Source organism: Strongylocentrotus purpuratus, unplaced genomic scaffold (assembly GCF_000002235.5).
Source record: "Strongylocentrotus purpuratus isolate Spur 01 unplaced genomic scaffold, Spur_5.0 spur5_scaffold_3, whole genome shotgun sequence".
Taxonomy (NCBI): domain Eukaryota; kingdom Metazoa; phylum Echinodermata; class Echinoidea; order Camarodonta; family Strongylocentrotidae; genus Strongylocentrotus; species Strongylocentrotus purpuratus.
This window is the reverse complement of record NW_022145609.1, coordinates 4,108,990-4,124,481: the sequence shown is the minus strand read 5'-3', so window position 1 is coordinate 4,124,481 and position 15,492 is coordinate 4,108,990. Positions and strand designations below refer to the sequence as shown.

General features: G+C 37.4%; 1 protein-coding gene across 1 annotated transcript; it reads right to left on the bottom strand.

Moving 5' to 3' along the window:
• Positions 1–586: 586 nt before the first annotated feature.
• Positions 587–13,667, bottom strand: LOC115928757 (receptor-type tyrosine-protein phosphatase kappa-like). The gene is made up of 8 exons (XM_030996630.1): positions 13,609–13,667; positions 10,710–11,015; positions 10,130–10,200; positions 9,318–9,549; positions 8,319–8,557; positions 6,873–6,942; positions 1,785–1,887; positions 587–878 (listed from the first exon to the last, which is right to left on the bottom strand). Exons 1-8 carry the CDS (start codon positions 13,631–13,633, stop codon positions 587–589), a joined length of 1,338 nt encoding a protein of 445 aa, XP_030852490.1. The 5' UTR covers positions 13,634–13,667.
• Positions 13,668–15,492: the final 1,825 nt, after the last annotated feature.

Genomic DNA, 15,492 nt, shown 5'->3' with positions numbered 1-15,492 from the left:
TTTCATATTGCCAGCTCTGTGTATTACATTACATATCATGTTCATCATTGTTGATCCAGCATGTAGCTTAAAGCTTAAAACTAAATATTTGTCCTGCAGGCACAAGATTTTGAATAAATCTATATAATCTACACGTTTAACCAATCTATACAAAATATATCTATGACTTGAAGATGAGAAATGTTACACCGCTTCAAGTAAAAAACAAGATAAAAACAGATTACTGTACAAAAGTATTGAATAAGTGTAAAGTGGCATTTTTGCATTGTTAATGATAGTTACTTCGACGAATTTAAACGTAAATGTACCCTTTCAGCCCTTTATTTACAAACTAGTAAAGATATAAAAACCACATAAGGTATTTAATGTTTCTATAACATTAGTACAAAGTAGCTGTTTAAGTTTCGTTATAATTCTTGCATCAATTGAAATAGTGTACTATCGTAGTATGAGCACATGAATATTTAGGAATTATGAGCACCATGATAAATATTACCAACTCTGTGTATTGCATAACCTGTTCATTATTGTTGATCCAGTATGTATCCTGCTGGCACCACATCCCTCTGCCTCGCTTGGGCTGGCTCTATATTTCTTCGTAAGTGTCTCCCGGATCTGATGTTATGGCTTCTAGATAGGTAACGTCGGTGTTGGGTTTCTTTAGATCTTGATACGTATGGGGGTCGGTAATATTCTGGTAGTTTGGGGTATCTGTATTGAGATCTTGGTAGGCATGGGTATCAGCATTCAAGTCTTCGTATGTATTGGGGTCTTGGTTGGAGTCATCAAATACAGGGTTCTCATACTTTGATGAGGTCTCACGTGTATTGTTTGGTGGGGACGCGGCTGGTTCAGCTTTTAAACGTCTTTGTTTGATCCTGGAAGTGAAATTCAATTAAAAAAAACCATTAATTTCCTCCTTCAAAATAATTTTTTGTGAGATAATGAAAAACTGACTGTCAAATTTGAAAGAACATACAATTTAAATAACAAAATCGGTTCAGAGACGGCTGAAATATCCATATTTCTAATAGTTGTGTACCACCACATATTTTGCACAAAAAACTGATACACATTCAGTTAGATAATTTCAAAGACCTTGATATATGTATCGCATAATAAATACGACATTGCACAGGGGGATTATTTGTGTGGCTTATAAAGAGTCAATATGCTACCATGCAGGTCAAGTTTGGTTAAAAAAACGATGATAAAAATCATGCACAAACCATTAACAAATAAAAAGGGTCAACCGATAAAAAGAATCACTAAATAAGCCTTTTCAGGAAGCAATCAGAATTCGAATTATTTGTATGCACATGAATATATAAACCAACTTTCATGTAAAGCTACATGATTACCAAGTTAAAATTAAGCATGAGATTTAGTAATGTCTGGTTAATATTCATTTCCATTGGGTTTCGTTTTGCATATCATATTATCTATGCAACAATTGACCTGGATTTTCCTTGCAATCCATCAAAGATGAGACTTTTTGTGCAAAGAGTTCCTTACTGACCTAAAGTGAGAAACATGTATATAATCCAAACACCCAACATTGTAAAGGAAAATTCCTGACGGTGATATGTAATCTTTGATTTTATTTATTTAACCAATATATTGAGTCATTCTATAGTTTAAAAACAAATCATATCTTTTGCAACTTATGCAAAATAATGGATGGAAGTTTGTGATCGTTTTTAGTCTTTGTTTATTTTGTGTCTTTTAACAGTGTATTCCAACTATTTTAATGACCATTTGACAACGTTTTCCCTGTCACTTACCTTCTAAAGATGACAAGGACGAGAATAATGACCAGGATGATAATAAAGAGGGCAGCCATGGCACCCCCTACTATCGGTCCTATCGATGCACTGGGAGGGCCACCTAGAAAGTATTGCAATAAATGAAAATAGATGTACCAATCAATCACAGGAATTTGATACCTTCTGTATTAAAGCCTAGGGAGACGGGGGAATTTAGTATTTATTTGTATTCGTTTATTTATTCATGATTATGTTCGTAAGAAATGATTCGATTCATAGTTACCTCACTCGCCAGGCGAGCTCTTTTCATCTACCATTAAATAGAACATCTTTTGCACAAAAGACATTTCTTTTTACAAGTCCAAAACTGTGAAATGATATTATACAGTGTAATTCGATACAAATTTTCAAAAGGAGACTTAAAAGCATTCCCCGATCAAATATAATTTTTAGTGTTACTTTATGCAACTTTTATTGTTTCTTTTTATAAACATGTTTGTATTTATCAATGTTTTGCGTTTAAATATGATTTTTTTATTATTACTGAATCAGTTTTTTTTTCTTCTTCTCATTAAATAATAATTCATAATAATTAATTTTATAGGGGGCTTACACCCTACAAGCTCTGCTGTTTAGTCGGCCCTCCTTCCCTTTCAATGTCATGTTTATTTTTGTTAATGTATTGTATTGTGCAAATTGATCTATATGTATATAAAAATGTGAATATGTTAAAATGTACCATCATTTTAAATAAGAACGATTGAAAGAGAAAACTAGAAATGCAATCGTGTCAGAACGATGTGCGTGCAATGACGCCGTGTTTCTACGTGTCAAACGAAAGAGCTTCTCTCGGACTATCCAGAGCAATTTGCACGAAGTCTGTAGCGTGAACCCGATATGCCCCATAGACAATGCGTGTAATGAATGGGCGGAAAACGTGCAGGATCTGTATTATGGCCGGAGTTAAATTGTTTTTTCTCTCTCTCTTTACGTCTCTTTATGGGCCGTATTTGGTATCATTAGAAAGAGAATTTCATGGTTGTTATTGTAAACCACTCTCTTTTTTTCTATGATAATCCTATCGAAACACGTGATGTAAAATAGATGTATAGGACAAAATGGCGTCTTAAATGGCCCCCTTGACCAATTTCAAAAATCCGGCCAAGAGGTGCCCTGCGTATTGGAACTCGGCATGTCACTGCAAATTTTCAAGGAAAAAAAAGGACGTTTAAGGGGCGAAAAGCAGTCTGAAAAAATGACGTCATAGCCGAAACGTGTTAGGTTCGGGCGGAAACTCGGCGGAATTCGTGTAGTGATCTTTGTTCAAATGCGATTTACTCACAATTTTCTGTGTGAACATATATAATACTTGGTATCATCCGAAAGGGCACTTCATTGCGGTCAGTTTGACACCATTGTTAACTGCGCGCAATGTATTGCGCGCATTGAACGCGCTATTACGTAATCCATAGTAAATTAATCATTTTTGGCGATAACTTTGCGCTGACATATTCGAATTTTACCAAACTTTGTAAACAGTTGTCACGTATATGGATACATATGTGTGCCAAGTTTCATTGATGTAGGTATAACGATCGCCATTTTAGAGCAAGTTGAAGTTATTTCTCAATTTTCTTGAAAATGGCGAATTTGGAGGGCAATTTTCTCAAATTTGGTCAGTGATAGGGTATATAATTTTGTATATGGCTGGAAAGGGCATATCTTCAAGTATCTAAATCCAAAAAAGGGTACGGGTTTGCCAAGCCATTATGGAGATACGGCCACAGAGAGAAAGCCAATTCCCAGAACTTTAGAGGGCGCTATTTATGTTGTGCAAAGTCATTGGAGCGTGAAATTTGGCATGGCTATGTGCAATTATGAGATAAGGATACTGTGAGATTTAAATACAAAACGGAATTTATATGAGAAAGTTATGGCAGTTTTAGATTATTTAGGTGTCAATTTTTCAAGAATTTGAGAGATAGTTGACGGAGTCGGTTTCAGATTTGAATTTTGAGTATGAAGATGGCATTTTGAAGGGCAGGTTATACGTCGCAGATAAAAGAACATCTCTTGGACTATCTAGAGGAATTTGTTAGAAATGTGTAGGATCTAGGATAGTGGAGATAGGAAGGAAGAAAGAAAGGCCTTAAAATGGACCAGAAACGGACAAAATGGCGCCTGGACGGTTATGCATGAGTGATTTCGAAAATCGAAGAATGTAGTGACCTTGAAGGGATGTTAGAGACTATGCCTATGAAATGTGAAAGGAAAAGGACATGAGAAAAGCACCTAACTAGGAATAACAAACATTACGTGCAAAACGAATGCGATTTCCTGACGATAAGGAAAAGGAAAAGGAGGAAAAGGAGAATATTAATGGGGCAGAATGTGAACGAAAACAAGGCAATGACGAAGGTCGTCATTGCAAAAAAAGAATTTAATTGCATTGAATTGTTGTGTTTGTATATGCATGTATTTTGCAGTAAGGAACATTAGCTACTATAAGTATAAGCAGATGTTTGAAATGTTGACAGCTAGTCACAGCATCAGTTCCTTTGAGTAAAGATTGAATCGCTGCTGTTACGGAGTTCGCAAGCATATGTATTGAAGAAAAACAATGCTCTAAAAGTACGTGTTTAGAACTTACAACTTACTTGCTATGGGGCAGGGGCGTCGCTAGACCTTTTTCAGTGGGGGGGGGGTGAAGAGGCCAAAGATTACCGACAAAACTAGCCACCAATTACCGACAAAATTAAATGTCCAAAATACCTACAAATTTAACCCTATTAATCCGTGTCCGAAGGCTAAATTGTTTTTCCTATGAACTATCTATGATACTTGCATATGCGCAAATTGTCATTTTGCTCGACGACATGAAATATATACGATTTTTTTCGTCGACTAAGTCAGTATCACAACCATATATTTGAATGCAGGCGCGTATCCTTTCTTTCCTTTATTTTCCTTTCTTTCCTCTCTTTTCCTTTTCTTTCCCTTCCCTCTCTTTTTCCCTCCCCCTTTTTCTTTTTTCCCGACGGCAGCGCAATTTTACCGACAATATCCTGACAGGTGGGGGGAGGGGGGGGGGGGTTGTCGCACCCCCACACCCCCCTTTGGAGACGCTCCTGGCTATGTGTTATTTGCTGTTTATAGATCCATTTCCCCATGATTTGCGGGATCTCAAAGACAACAAATTAATTAGAAGGGGGGGGGGGGTGTCGCACCCCCATACCCCCCTTTGGAGACGCCCCTGGCTATGTGTTATTTGCTGTTTATAGATCCATTTCCCATGATTTGCGGGATCTCAAGGACAAGAAATTAATTAGAAGTGGTATTCTGTATAAAAACTATTATTTATCTTTAATTTTGTTCATGGTGTTCTAAAGGTGTTCAATGCAGACAATCTTTGACAAAATGCGACATCCATGGAACATAAGGAACTAAAGAATGACAAGTTTTGAGATACATACATCATATAAGTACCAGCAGTTAATATAGAACTTTGTGATACACTTCTTAATGCATTGCCTATGAGAAACATATGGTCCTGTATCAAATAGTGGAATGAGTAGAATTTAGTAGCCAAAGTTTAAATTCTCATGGAAAAGGTTTTATGTATGAACACTGGTTTGTTGACAAACCAGGAGTTAGCTGAATTGTTTTCCTTTCAATTCAGAATACACCGTATAGCTTATTTTACGTCTACCATGCATAGCGCGTATGGAATTTATGCTAATTCTAGTGCAGTGCAGAGCGACGTGTTCGCAGATGCCATGTTTCTTTCGTTAGGAAAGGATCCACAGGAGACGAAAGTCTTACTATGTTGTTTTAGTTAGCCAGGAAATGTCGCCATAGAAGTAAGTTTATATTTAAAATATCATGCTTTTCATATGTGGTGATTTAAGAATTTGTTTTGGTCAGGTTGTTGAGGAAAAATGATATTACATAATTAATGTGTACCGAGTACAGTGTATAAATCGCTATGCACAAAACTGAATAGTGATAGGGTCTACGTTGTGTGAGTTACATTGGAAGTCTTATTGCTTTTAGAAATGACAATGCATAACATACAGACGCGATGTTAAAGATGAAGTTGAGTTCTGGTCATGCGATTGCATTGTGAAAGAAACGGTGTGGAACCGACCAGAAAGGTTGATCATCTAGCATATAAGAATTTGTGTGTATTGCAAGGTTCTGGAATCATCGAAATGATAAGAATTTTGGCCAAGTCTTGGTAAACTTACAAACACTATACACAGAAAGATGTATATGGGACTACACGAACACGTGGCGTAAAAAGCCGGCCCCCGATTTTTACGATGTTACATGCATATTTAGAATATGAAGGCATTTGAAGAGACATGCTTTTCAGAGGACATTATCTGATGTTCTTCCACACTTGCATAATAAGAATGAGTAATGCTCACAAATTATTTTTCACCTCTTCCCAGAACTCAACCTTCTCTTTAAATATCGCTTCATCTATGTAGATATGTTTAATACCATGTATCCAGGTGGTTTAGTAAGCTTATAAACTGGAAATGTTTGCTCTTTAAATGGAAGTTTGTGAGTTATCATGTAAACAAAGGACTAGGGGTTTAATCTTATATTTGATTAATGAGACATTGTTTTTGGTGATGTTTTAGATTAGGCTTCGTATTTAACGGGGAAGTTTCCTTAGTCTTAGTGAGTTTATTATAATGAGGTTACACTACACATTTCAAGAAGTTAAAGTAGTATTTTGACTTGATTTCAGTTTCAGAACAGAGCATAGAAACTGCACTGTCAGAAACTTCTAGATTTGTTTATCTGTTGATTCAATGATAGTATATGTCGAGCTTGAAGTGGATACAGTTAATTTGATGTAGGCATTTAGCTTTCATTAACTTAGTTGATGTTTGGATATATCAGTCTTCATTTATATGTGCAAAGATTGTACATGTATTTATGATCCTTTTGTGTCTCATTTGTATTCACAGATTGAATAAAATTGCAGCTTGATTTTCAAGCTCTACCTATCCAATTAAAAGCGGCATTCCTGGTTTTGATTCCTTAACTTCAGTGATCCAAACACAATAGTGATAAGCCTTATAATGCTCTTACCTGATTGTACCGTCTTAGCATTCACAGGTTCTGACCAATTACTGGAACCAGCTCCATTAACAGTCTGTACCTATGTAATTAAATAATGTTTAAACAATTTCCGTTATGGTTTCCATAATTCTATACAGATTATATTTGTTCTTAAAAATTCTTTTAGCAACCGAGTCAGGGCAAATCTCAGGTAACTTTCCACAACTTTCCACAATCGAACTATACGTTCTAAAATAACATCTATAGAAGTCCTTTAAAGAGAGGGTTGGGTTCTGGGAGAGGTGAAAAATAATTTATGAGCGTTATCATTTTTATTATACAAGTGTGGAAAAACATCAGAAAAAAAAGTTCCTTGAAAAGCATGGCTATTCAAATATGACAAGTAACAGCTTAGAAATGAGGCCCGATTGTTATGCCACATGGTTGTGTAGTCCCATATACATATTTCTGTCTTCAGTGCTTGATACTCCACCAAGACTGGGCCAAATTTCTTATCATGTTGATGACTCTGGAACCTTGCAGTAAACACCAATACTTATGTGCTACATGATCAACTTTTTCTGGTCGATTCCACACCGTTTCTTTCATATGCAATCGCATGACCAGAACTCAACTTTATCTTTCAGAAGCCAAGTGAGCTCAATTTTCAGACAGAAACGAAAATTCAGCTGTCAATTTTTGTTTTATACATCGCATCTCAAGTTCGGATTCTCAAAAAGGGATATTTGACATTTCATGCGAATATATTGCATCCTTGCATTGTGCGCCATAATAGAGCTACCCCCAGTCCAGGCCAGGGGGGGGGGGGGGGGTTAAGAGGACATATATTTTATTTGTTTTGGTCCCGAAATTTGAAAATTTGACCGATCAAAATTTCGTTTCGTTGGGGGGGGGGAAGGGGGGGGGGGGGATAAGGTCACCTTTTTAAGGTCATCCATTAGCATGTATTTGTTGTACAACAAAAAAACGAAGGGGAGGGGGGGGGGGAGGGGTTTTCCTCCAAAACACACACATCAAAAAAATTAAAGGGGGAGGGTTACCCCCCCCCCCCCCTGCGTACGCGCCTGCCCCAGTCCATAGTGAATCAGAAATGTGCAGTTTTTACCACTTTGTGTGCATTATCTTAATTATTCATTAAAGTCAGCATTTTACCCCATGCGAGGGATTACTGACTTTTATGCCCTCCCTCCACTTCTTCTTGTCTCAATCATCCTTCTCATTTAGACCAACCTTACTGTGTTTTCTCTTCACCATATCTTTTCCTAAAATCGTTGATCTTCCTTTCCCTCTAATGCCATCCACTTCCAGATCCCATGCTCTTTTCACATTTTCATCATCTTCACTTCTCAAGCATACTTGTAAATTCATTCCTCATTACCACTTTCAAACAGTGTCTTCCAGGCCCAACCTTTCCATGCCGTATACAGGTAGATATTAATATATGACATGTATTACCTGAACTGAGTAGTTGGATTTTGCTGTGAGGTCTACCACAGTATGCTCTCCTTCAAACGCACCGTTCAATACTTCCTCTGACTTATAGTCACTATCAACAACGGGATCAGTTTGCTGGTAGCGGATGATATACTTCTGGATGTTACCATTGATGTTAGATGGTAGAGGGGTAGACCAGGATACAGTGAAGGAACTTGTAGTACTCTGCGGTATAGCCACATTGATAGGAGCAGGCGCGACTGATTAGAAGAAAATGGTTTATAACAATGTCACGTTGAAATATGGTAGACTTATGTATTGATATTCCGGAATATCAATTACTTTTGTTACTCTCGTCTTAACAGGTTAGTACAATTTCTAATTCCAGAAAACAAATCTATTTCGATTGCAATTAAAGCGACTAATTGTATAAAAAATACATTGGGGTTTGAATCATAATGAAAATGTAATGACATAAGGAAATAGTAATCTAATGCCTCAAAGAGTCATGTATATGATCTATATTGTGCAGACAAAGTAATTTAGTATACAAACACTGCTATTAAAAGATATATTTACAGATTTCATTGCTCTCGATCTCCTCCGATATCTAATGTACTGGCCCATACTTTAACATTCAACCCGACGCTGGATTTAAGCATAGCCTGAAGTTGAGTTTAACATCGAAGTTATATCATGGACCTATGGTTTATACCAAGGTTTAATTCTAGCAAACTGTAGTCCTCGAGTCGGGTTTAATGATTTAGCAGTATACGAACCATACAGTTTGCAGTCTAGTAGCATGACTGATTACCAATCTATCAAGACCAATTTAATTTATAGATGAAACTGAAAGCATATTGTGAAATGAACCAAAAGTAGTATCAACCAAAAAATCAAACCATGTTGGACGAAGGTTTTAGCAAAAAAACACACAAGAATATTAACTGTGTCACTTAAAAAGCAAAGCAACAACTCCCTCACCCTCACGATAAAATACATCCTAACATTAACACCAACCTTCTTCAAGTGTTTTGCTCATAGTCTCACTGCTTCTATCACCCTCCGCGTCTTTGTTTGATGCAGTTAATTGAATGGTATAGTCCAGATATGTGTCTAACTCGCTTATCGTGAAGGAGCTAGTGTCACGAAAAACCAGGAAAGAGTTTGAAGAAGTTGATCCAGTAGAAGCATAGTAGATCGTATAATGGGTCACTCCACTCCTGCATTCTGCTGATTCCGAGGGGAGGTGCTGAAACATAAAGGTGCAAATACATGTTATATACAGCACAACCACATGAAAGAAGTTACTTTCACACTAATAAACAACACTATATACGATGTTATTATATTTTGCATATATTTTCGCATTAATAAGGATGCTGCTATCCTGCTAAACAAGAATCTCTTGATTTCAAAAAAATTCTATATTTGCTTCCTTCTGTAAAATTAAATAAAAACTCCATTTCATAAAGCCAACAGTTTTGACTTTCAACTAAGCAAACAAAACTAATTGGTACACTTTTTATATTTGTTTACACAAGATCTATTTCATTTAATCAATTGTTTAGGTACGTAAAGAAATATTACAAAATAGTTGGTGGTGTGGAGGAGTTTTTATTTGACAAATCTCGACGGAAAAATAGGTAAAATTAAATCTTATTAAGGTTGTAAGTGTTTTATCAGCTTCATATCACATAAACGGTGCGGTTCTACCTGTATGCAATAACACATGACCAGTAACAGTTATGCATTTTGTGCTCTGGAGGAGTATTTCCATCCAACTACATTTCACGAAGCGACCAAACAGTTATTCTGAAAATACTTCATACCTCCCATGTCACCTCTAGCTCTTTAGGGTTAATAGCTGAAACTTGTGATCCAGTTGGAGAAGCACTGGGTTCTGAAGTTTAAAATTATATAGAAGATACTAAATGGCTTGGACCTATAGTAGATGAATTCATTGTTTGTAAATGCAACGGTTATGGTAAAAAACAAGAACTCTTCATGTGGTTTTAAATTAAACGTTTACAAGTCAAACATGTAACTACCAAAGGGCAAAACACAGTCGAGGGCACTATAAACATTTTGGGGAAAATGCATGTTTTGTAGAAGAAATTTTCTGTTTCAAATTTTAGAAAGACAAAACAGTTAAAAAGGAGAAAGTACGGAATGGCAAATACAAACATTTCTATGAGACATATTTGACTCATAAAATGTAATTTGTTAAAGAGTCTTCAATCATTGGAAAGTCGTAAATATACCAAATTACCAAATATATATACAAATCATTTACTAATACCGTAATACACGTACCTATACTTGTAGATAAAATGTACCGAATCAAACTGAACAAATTTGAAAAAAATATCACACTCAACGTCTTATTTTTGTCTGCAGACTAAACCTTACTTTTACAGCGGGTTATTATGTTGTTGCTAGGAGACACGGGTCCTGTTCCACCTGTTCCTTCCCTCACTGCTGCCACACGAAACATGTATTCTGTGTCGGGTGTCAGGTTGATAACAAAGGCTGATGTTGTGAGTTGGTCTACTCTCTGATCCACTACCCAGTCACCATCCTTCATTACAAAGACATCATATCCTACCAGAGGAGGATCACCTATATCATCTTCTTCAGACCGTGCATTCCATCGAAGACCTACTGTAGTTGACGTGGTACCCACTATCAGTGGTGCTTTGTTAATGACTGGCAGAACTGAAGAAAAAACAAAAGAGAAAATACTCGAAACAATTTATGAAAATACCAGTCAAAATCAATGACACATCTATACTCTAAGTTCTTCCATAAAGTCAAAATTACACATGAATACTATACTGACATCTTACAGAACTGCTAACATTATGATGCAGAGAATGTACATACGTTGTGTGTGAGCGAACCTGAATACAATGACTGGGGTAATAATACATTGTAAAGCACATTGTAGATGTATAAAGTGCTACATATATACCCAGAATATTACCAATTTCACATATCAAAATATAAAGTTCATTAATTAATACACTTGTAAAGTTCATTAATTAATTCACATGTAGCCAGTAGGGTCTATGTAAGGGTCAATTTACATGATGCGACTTGCATGTACAAACAACTGTATCAATATAAGAACAGACATTGCATGTTAATATTAATATCAATATCAATAGATAGCCATTTGTTTGTATTACTGAAGGTTTCACACATATTTTGCAACACATGTCTGTTGATGTTGTTACAGCTGTTGTGACTGTTGTTGCTGATGCAATGGTTGTTTTGTATGTGGTTGTTGTTGTTGTCGTGGTGGTGGTTTGTGGTATAGTTATGATTGTCATTGATGTTGTAACATTTTTTGTTGCTATACTTGTTTTTGTTGTGGTTGTTATTTTATGGAGACGGAGGGCATATGCCTGCTTCTTCATTTGAAATGAAAGTTCAGAAAAACCATAACCTCCAACAACATACCTGATGCGATCCCCTGTAACCCTCTATACTGACAGCGTGACCAGGCGCGTACGCAGGGGGGGGGGGGGGTGTTTGGGGATTAAACCCCTCCTTTGGTATTTTTGTGTGTGTAAACCCCCTAAAAAATCCCTAAAACCCCCCCCTTTGGATTTTTATTTTTATTATTATTTTTTTTAATTATTAAACCCCATGGCTGACCTAAGAAAGGTGTCCTCTTACCCCCCCCCCCCCCCACTGAGCGACTTTTCGGCTGACTGAGTCGTTGCGATTTTTTTTGGACTCCCCCCCCCCCCCCAAAAAAAGTGCCCGCTTACCCCCCCCCCCCCCCCCCCCCCCCCCACTGAGCGACTTTTTGGCCGGCGCGATTTTCATATTTTCCTGAGTCGTTGCGAAATTTTGGACCCGATTTTAACCCCCCCCCCCTTCCCCCCCCCCTTGAAAAAATCCTGCGTACGCCACTGAGCGTGACTGAGAATGAATCTGCTTTAATGAACGTAATATCATGCTTTCTATTATAGCGTCTCAATGACAGTGCTTCTTTGTTTTTGAAAATTTCTTTTTATTTTCCATTAACGCCTCTTTCAACGCTGTCATTCTTTATGTTTACATCACCGAACTGCAATTGCCATTTACGGACTACTTTGGAGACGCGTTTCCTTGGCCGTAAAAGTTTGAGAAAGAACAGGTTCCTCTACTACCAACGCGAAAGTGGCGCAAGCGCAGTATCGAGACACTATTAACCAATCAACGATGTATAATACTTTTTCATGTGACATACGTTGACCAATCGAAACTACAGGGACTAGGAGGACCTACCAAGATTTGCCATCTTCTTTCCTCCGTCTCCTTTTCTACATCACTTCTCAAAATATCTTCAAACGTCGAAGTACGACATTTTTTGGAGTAGTCATTACCAATTCTCTACAAGTTTCTACCCCATATTTTCGAGGCATTCTAGCTTACATCTATGCTAGCCTATTCATTACTTCTTCATTCGCGGACAGTATTATATCTCCGCTCTTTTTATCTACGTTATAACACTTATATCATTCTTGCGGAAAATTTCCCATATTTTGGAGAAATATAAAATTTGTGCTTGTGAATATTTATCTGATCTGCTTGTGCTCGAGAAGGATGTCACTGTGAACATTTCGCTACAACTTATTCAATCGCGTGTTCGCGGACTTTGATATATTGTGATTTGTGGAATGTTGTATTGGAGTCAGGAATATCTAATAAGATTATAGATGAGTGGAAATTTTGTTGTACATCATTTCCTCAGAACGGCAAAATCCCACAATATTAAATAGGTATCTCACATAAGTACTGTACCCTGTTATTTTTGTGTGATTTATGTTTCACGCTGAGCGACCCCAAAACACATTCGTGGGTTCCTAAATTCGCGTTGCATGCAATAAAGCCAGTTCAAAACACGCATAAGAAGTCATGCTTATAATATTCACGGGTTTTAATATTCGTGGACACCGACTTTAGCGCGAAATCCGTGAAAATTAAAGCACCGCGAATGTTACCACGTTTACATTATTTAAGTATCAGGCCTGGTACAAATCCGATTTAAACCGGTTTCCCGTTTTTTCTTCTCCATTTTTCCCGATTTTCCCCCGATATTTTTTCTTCCCGATTTTGTTTCTTCCCGATTTGTTTAATGTTTGTAAATCTAAATTGACAAAGCTTCATGCGCCCGTACAAAGACATAACTATGCCCGGTCAATATTTTTCACCATACCGCCCGGCAGTCCGTAGTGAATTTCATGCCCGCAAACTTGAGGCCTATAATCTAGACATGCGGTATATAAAGTAAACTGATGTCACACAGTTTGCTCACCATAGGTTGGGTTGGTAATAGGCATACTGGGATAGCCTATACTTTCAACAATAATGCACTCCTATCCCCCATCTTCCTGTGAATACACACTATCAACATCAAAGACAACAGCCCGTTCTGACCCTGAGACAGTGCTTGATCCCCTGGTGATTTCTGTCCTGTTATTGGTGCTTCCAGCACGTCGATAAAAATCGACTGAGGATGCATCAGGAAGTGGGATACCCTCAACATAACATGTGAAGCTAGATGGTTGGTATGGGTTCACTCTCACTGGAACCAATCTGGATATTCCTGTTAAGAACCAAGACGAAACAATAAGAAAGAAGAACATTAAATAATACAAACAGTTTGAAACACAACATCTATTTGCTTTATGTAATAATTACTAACAATACATGGAGAACAAATTTTACATGCACTTTATGGAACATTGACCAATCGTGATATTCATAAATAAAAGTCTTTTATTTATTAGAATGGATTCGTTTGTATTAGAAAGAATGAACAATTACTTATAATATTGATTTTCCTGTCAAAAACAAAGCAAAAATACAAAACATCAATACAAATATACATGTCTGCAGCAGAAGATTGCAACTCAGTCACTTCATTGTATCAGTATTTAGATCAAGAACTATAGGCAAGATCATAAAACAATACCACAAATACACTTGTATATGTGCATGCAGGTTTACCTAAACCAGAGGAGATATCAATCTGATTATTTTGTTTAAAGTCGAATTGCTTAATGTATATCAATGCAATACGCCTGGTTTGCAAATCATACATGCGTCGTGTGATGGGTGTATCGACCGAATCTAGATACATTGTACGGACCGTCCTCAGGACGAGTTAGTCTAGTATTTGGAGTTGAAGAACGAAGCTCAATGGTCCCTCCATTCGAAGAGGAAGGGGTGGAAAAGTATTTTCAACACTTTGAGAAATTAGCTCAAAGCATGGGGTGGCCTAGGGAAATGTGGGCTCACCTGATTCAGAGTAAGTTTAGCGGTAAGGCTAGGGATGCCTACTTAGCAATGTCGATGGCCGGCGTGTCGGATTACGATAAAGTAAAATCGAGCGTGCTAAAAGCTTACAACTGACGAACTTGTACCCGAAGCGTACAGGCAGCGATTTCGTAAAGCGCGAAAGGAAGAATCGCAAACTCATATGGAGTTTTCACAACAAAAAGAGCAATTGTTTGACAGATGGAGCTCATCTCTCCATGTAGATCATGATTATGATAAATTGCGTGAAATTCTTCTACTTGAGGAATTCAAGCGCAGCGTGCGACTGGATGTTCGTATACATCTCGAGGAGCAGCGCGTCGATTCGCTGGATGAAGCAGCAAGAATCGCGGATGATTACGTGCTCACGCACAAAATCTCAAACAAAGTGAGCATAGAACCTAAGAAAAATGGAAACTGGAGCAAAAGCCAGAAAAGTAGTTCATCACAGGTCAAAGATGAAATAAAACCGCAGTCCCAGCAAGGACAGGTAACAGAAGAAAGAATGTGCTATGCTTGCAAACAGTATGGGCACATAAAGTCAAAGTGTCCTTCACTTCAGGCTAATAAACAGGAATCTAGTGCACATCTAATGCATTCGTACAAACTGTGTCAAACTCACAAAGTGGAATTATTCCAGCGAACATGGAAAAAATTCAGAAAGAGTATGAACCGTTTGTGTCTGTAGGATATGTATCTGTAGCAGAGAGCGATGTAGCAAGAAAAGTGAAAGTTTTGCGGGATACTGGTGCTTCTCAGTCCTTGATTTTGGAAAGTGCGTTGCCCTTTTTGTGATAGTTCTTCTGTTGGTGCTAGTGTTTTGCTCAAAGGCATTGGAGACGGCTTTGTGGAGGCACCCCTTCATGTGGTAGACTTGAAG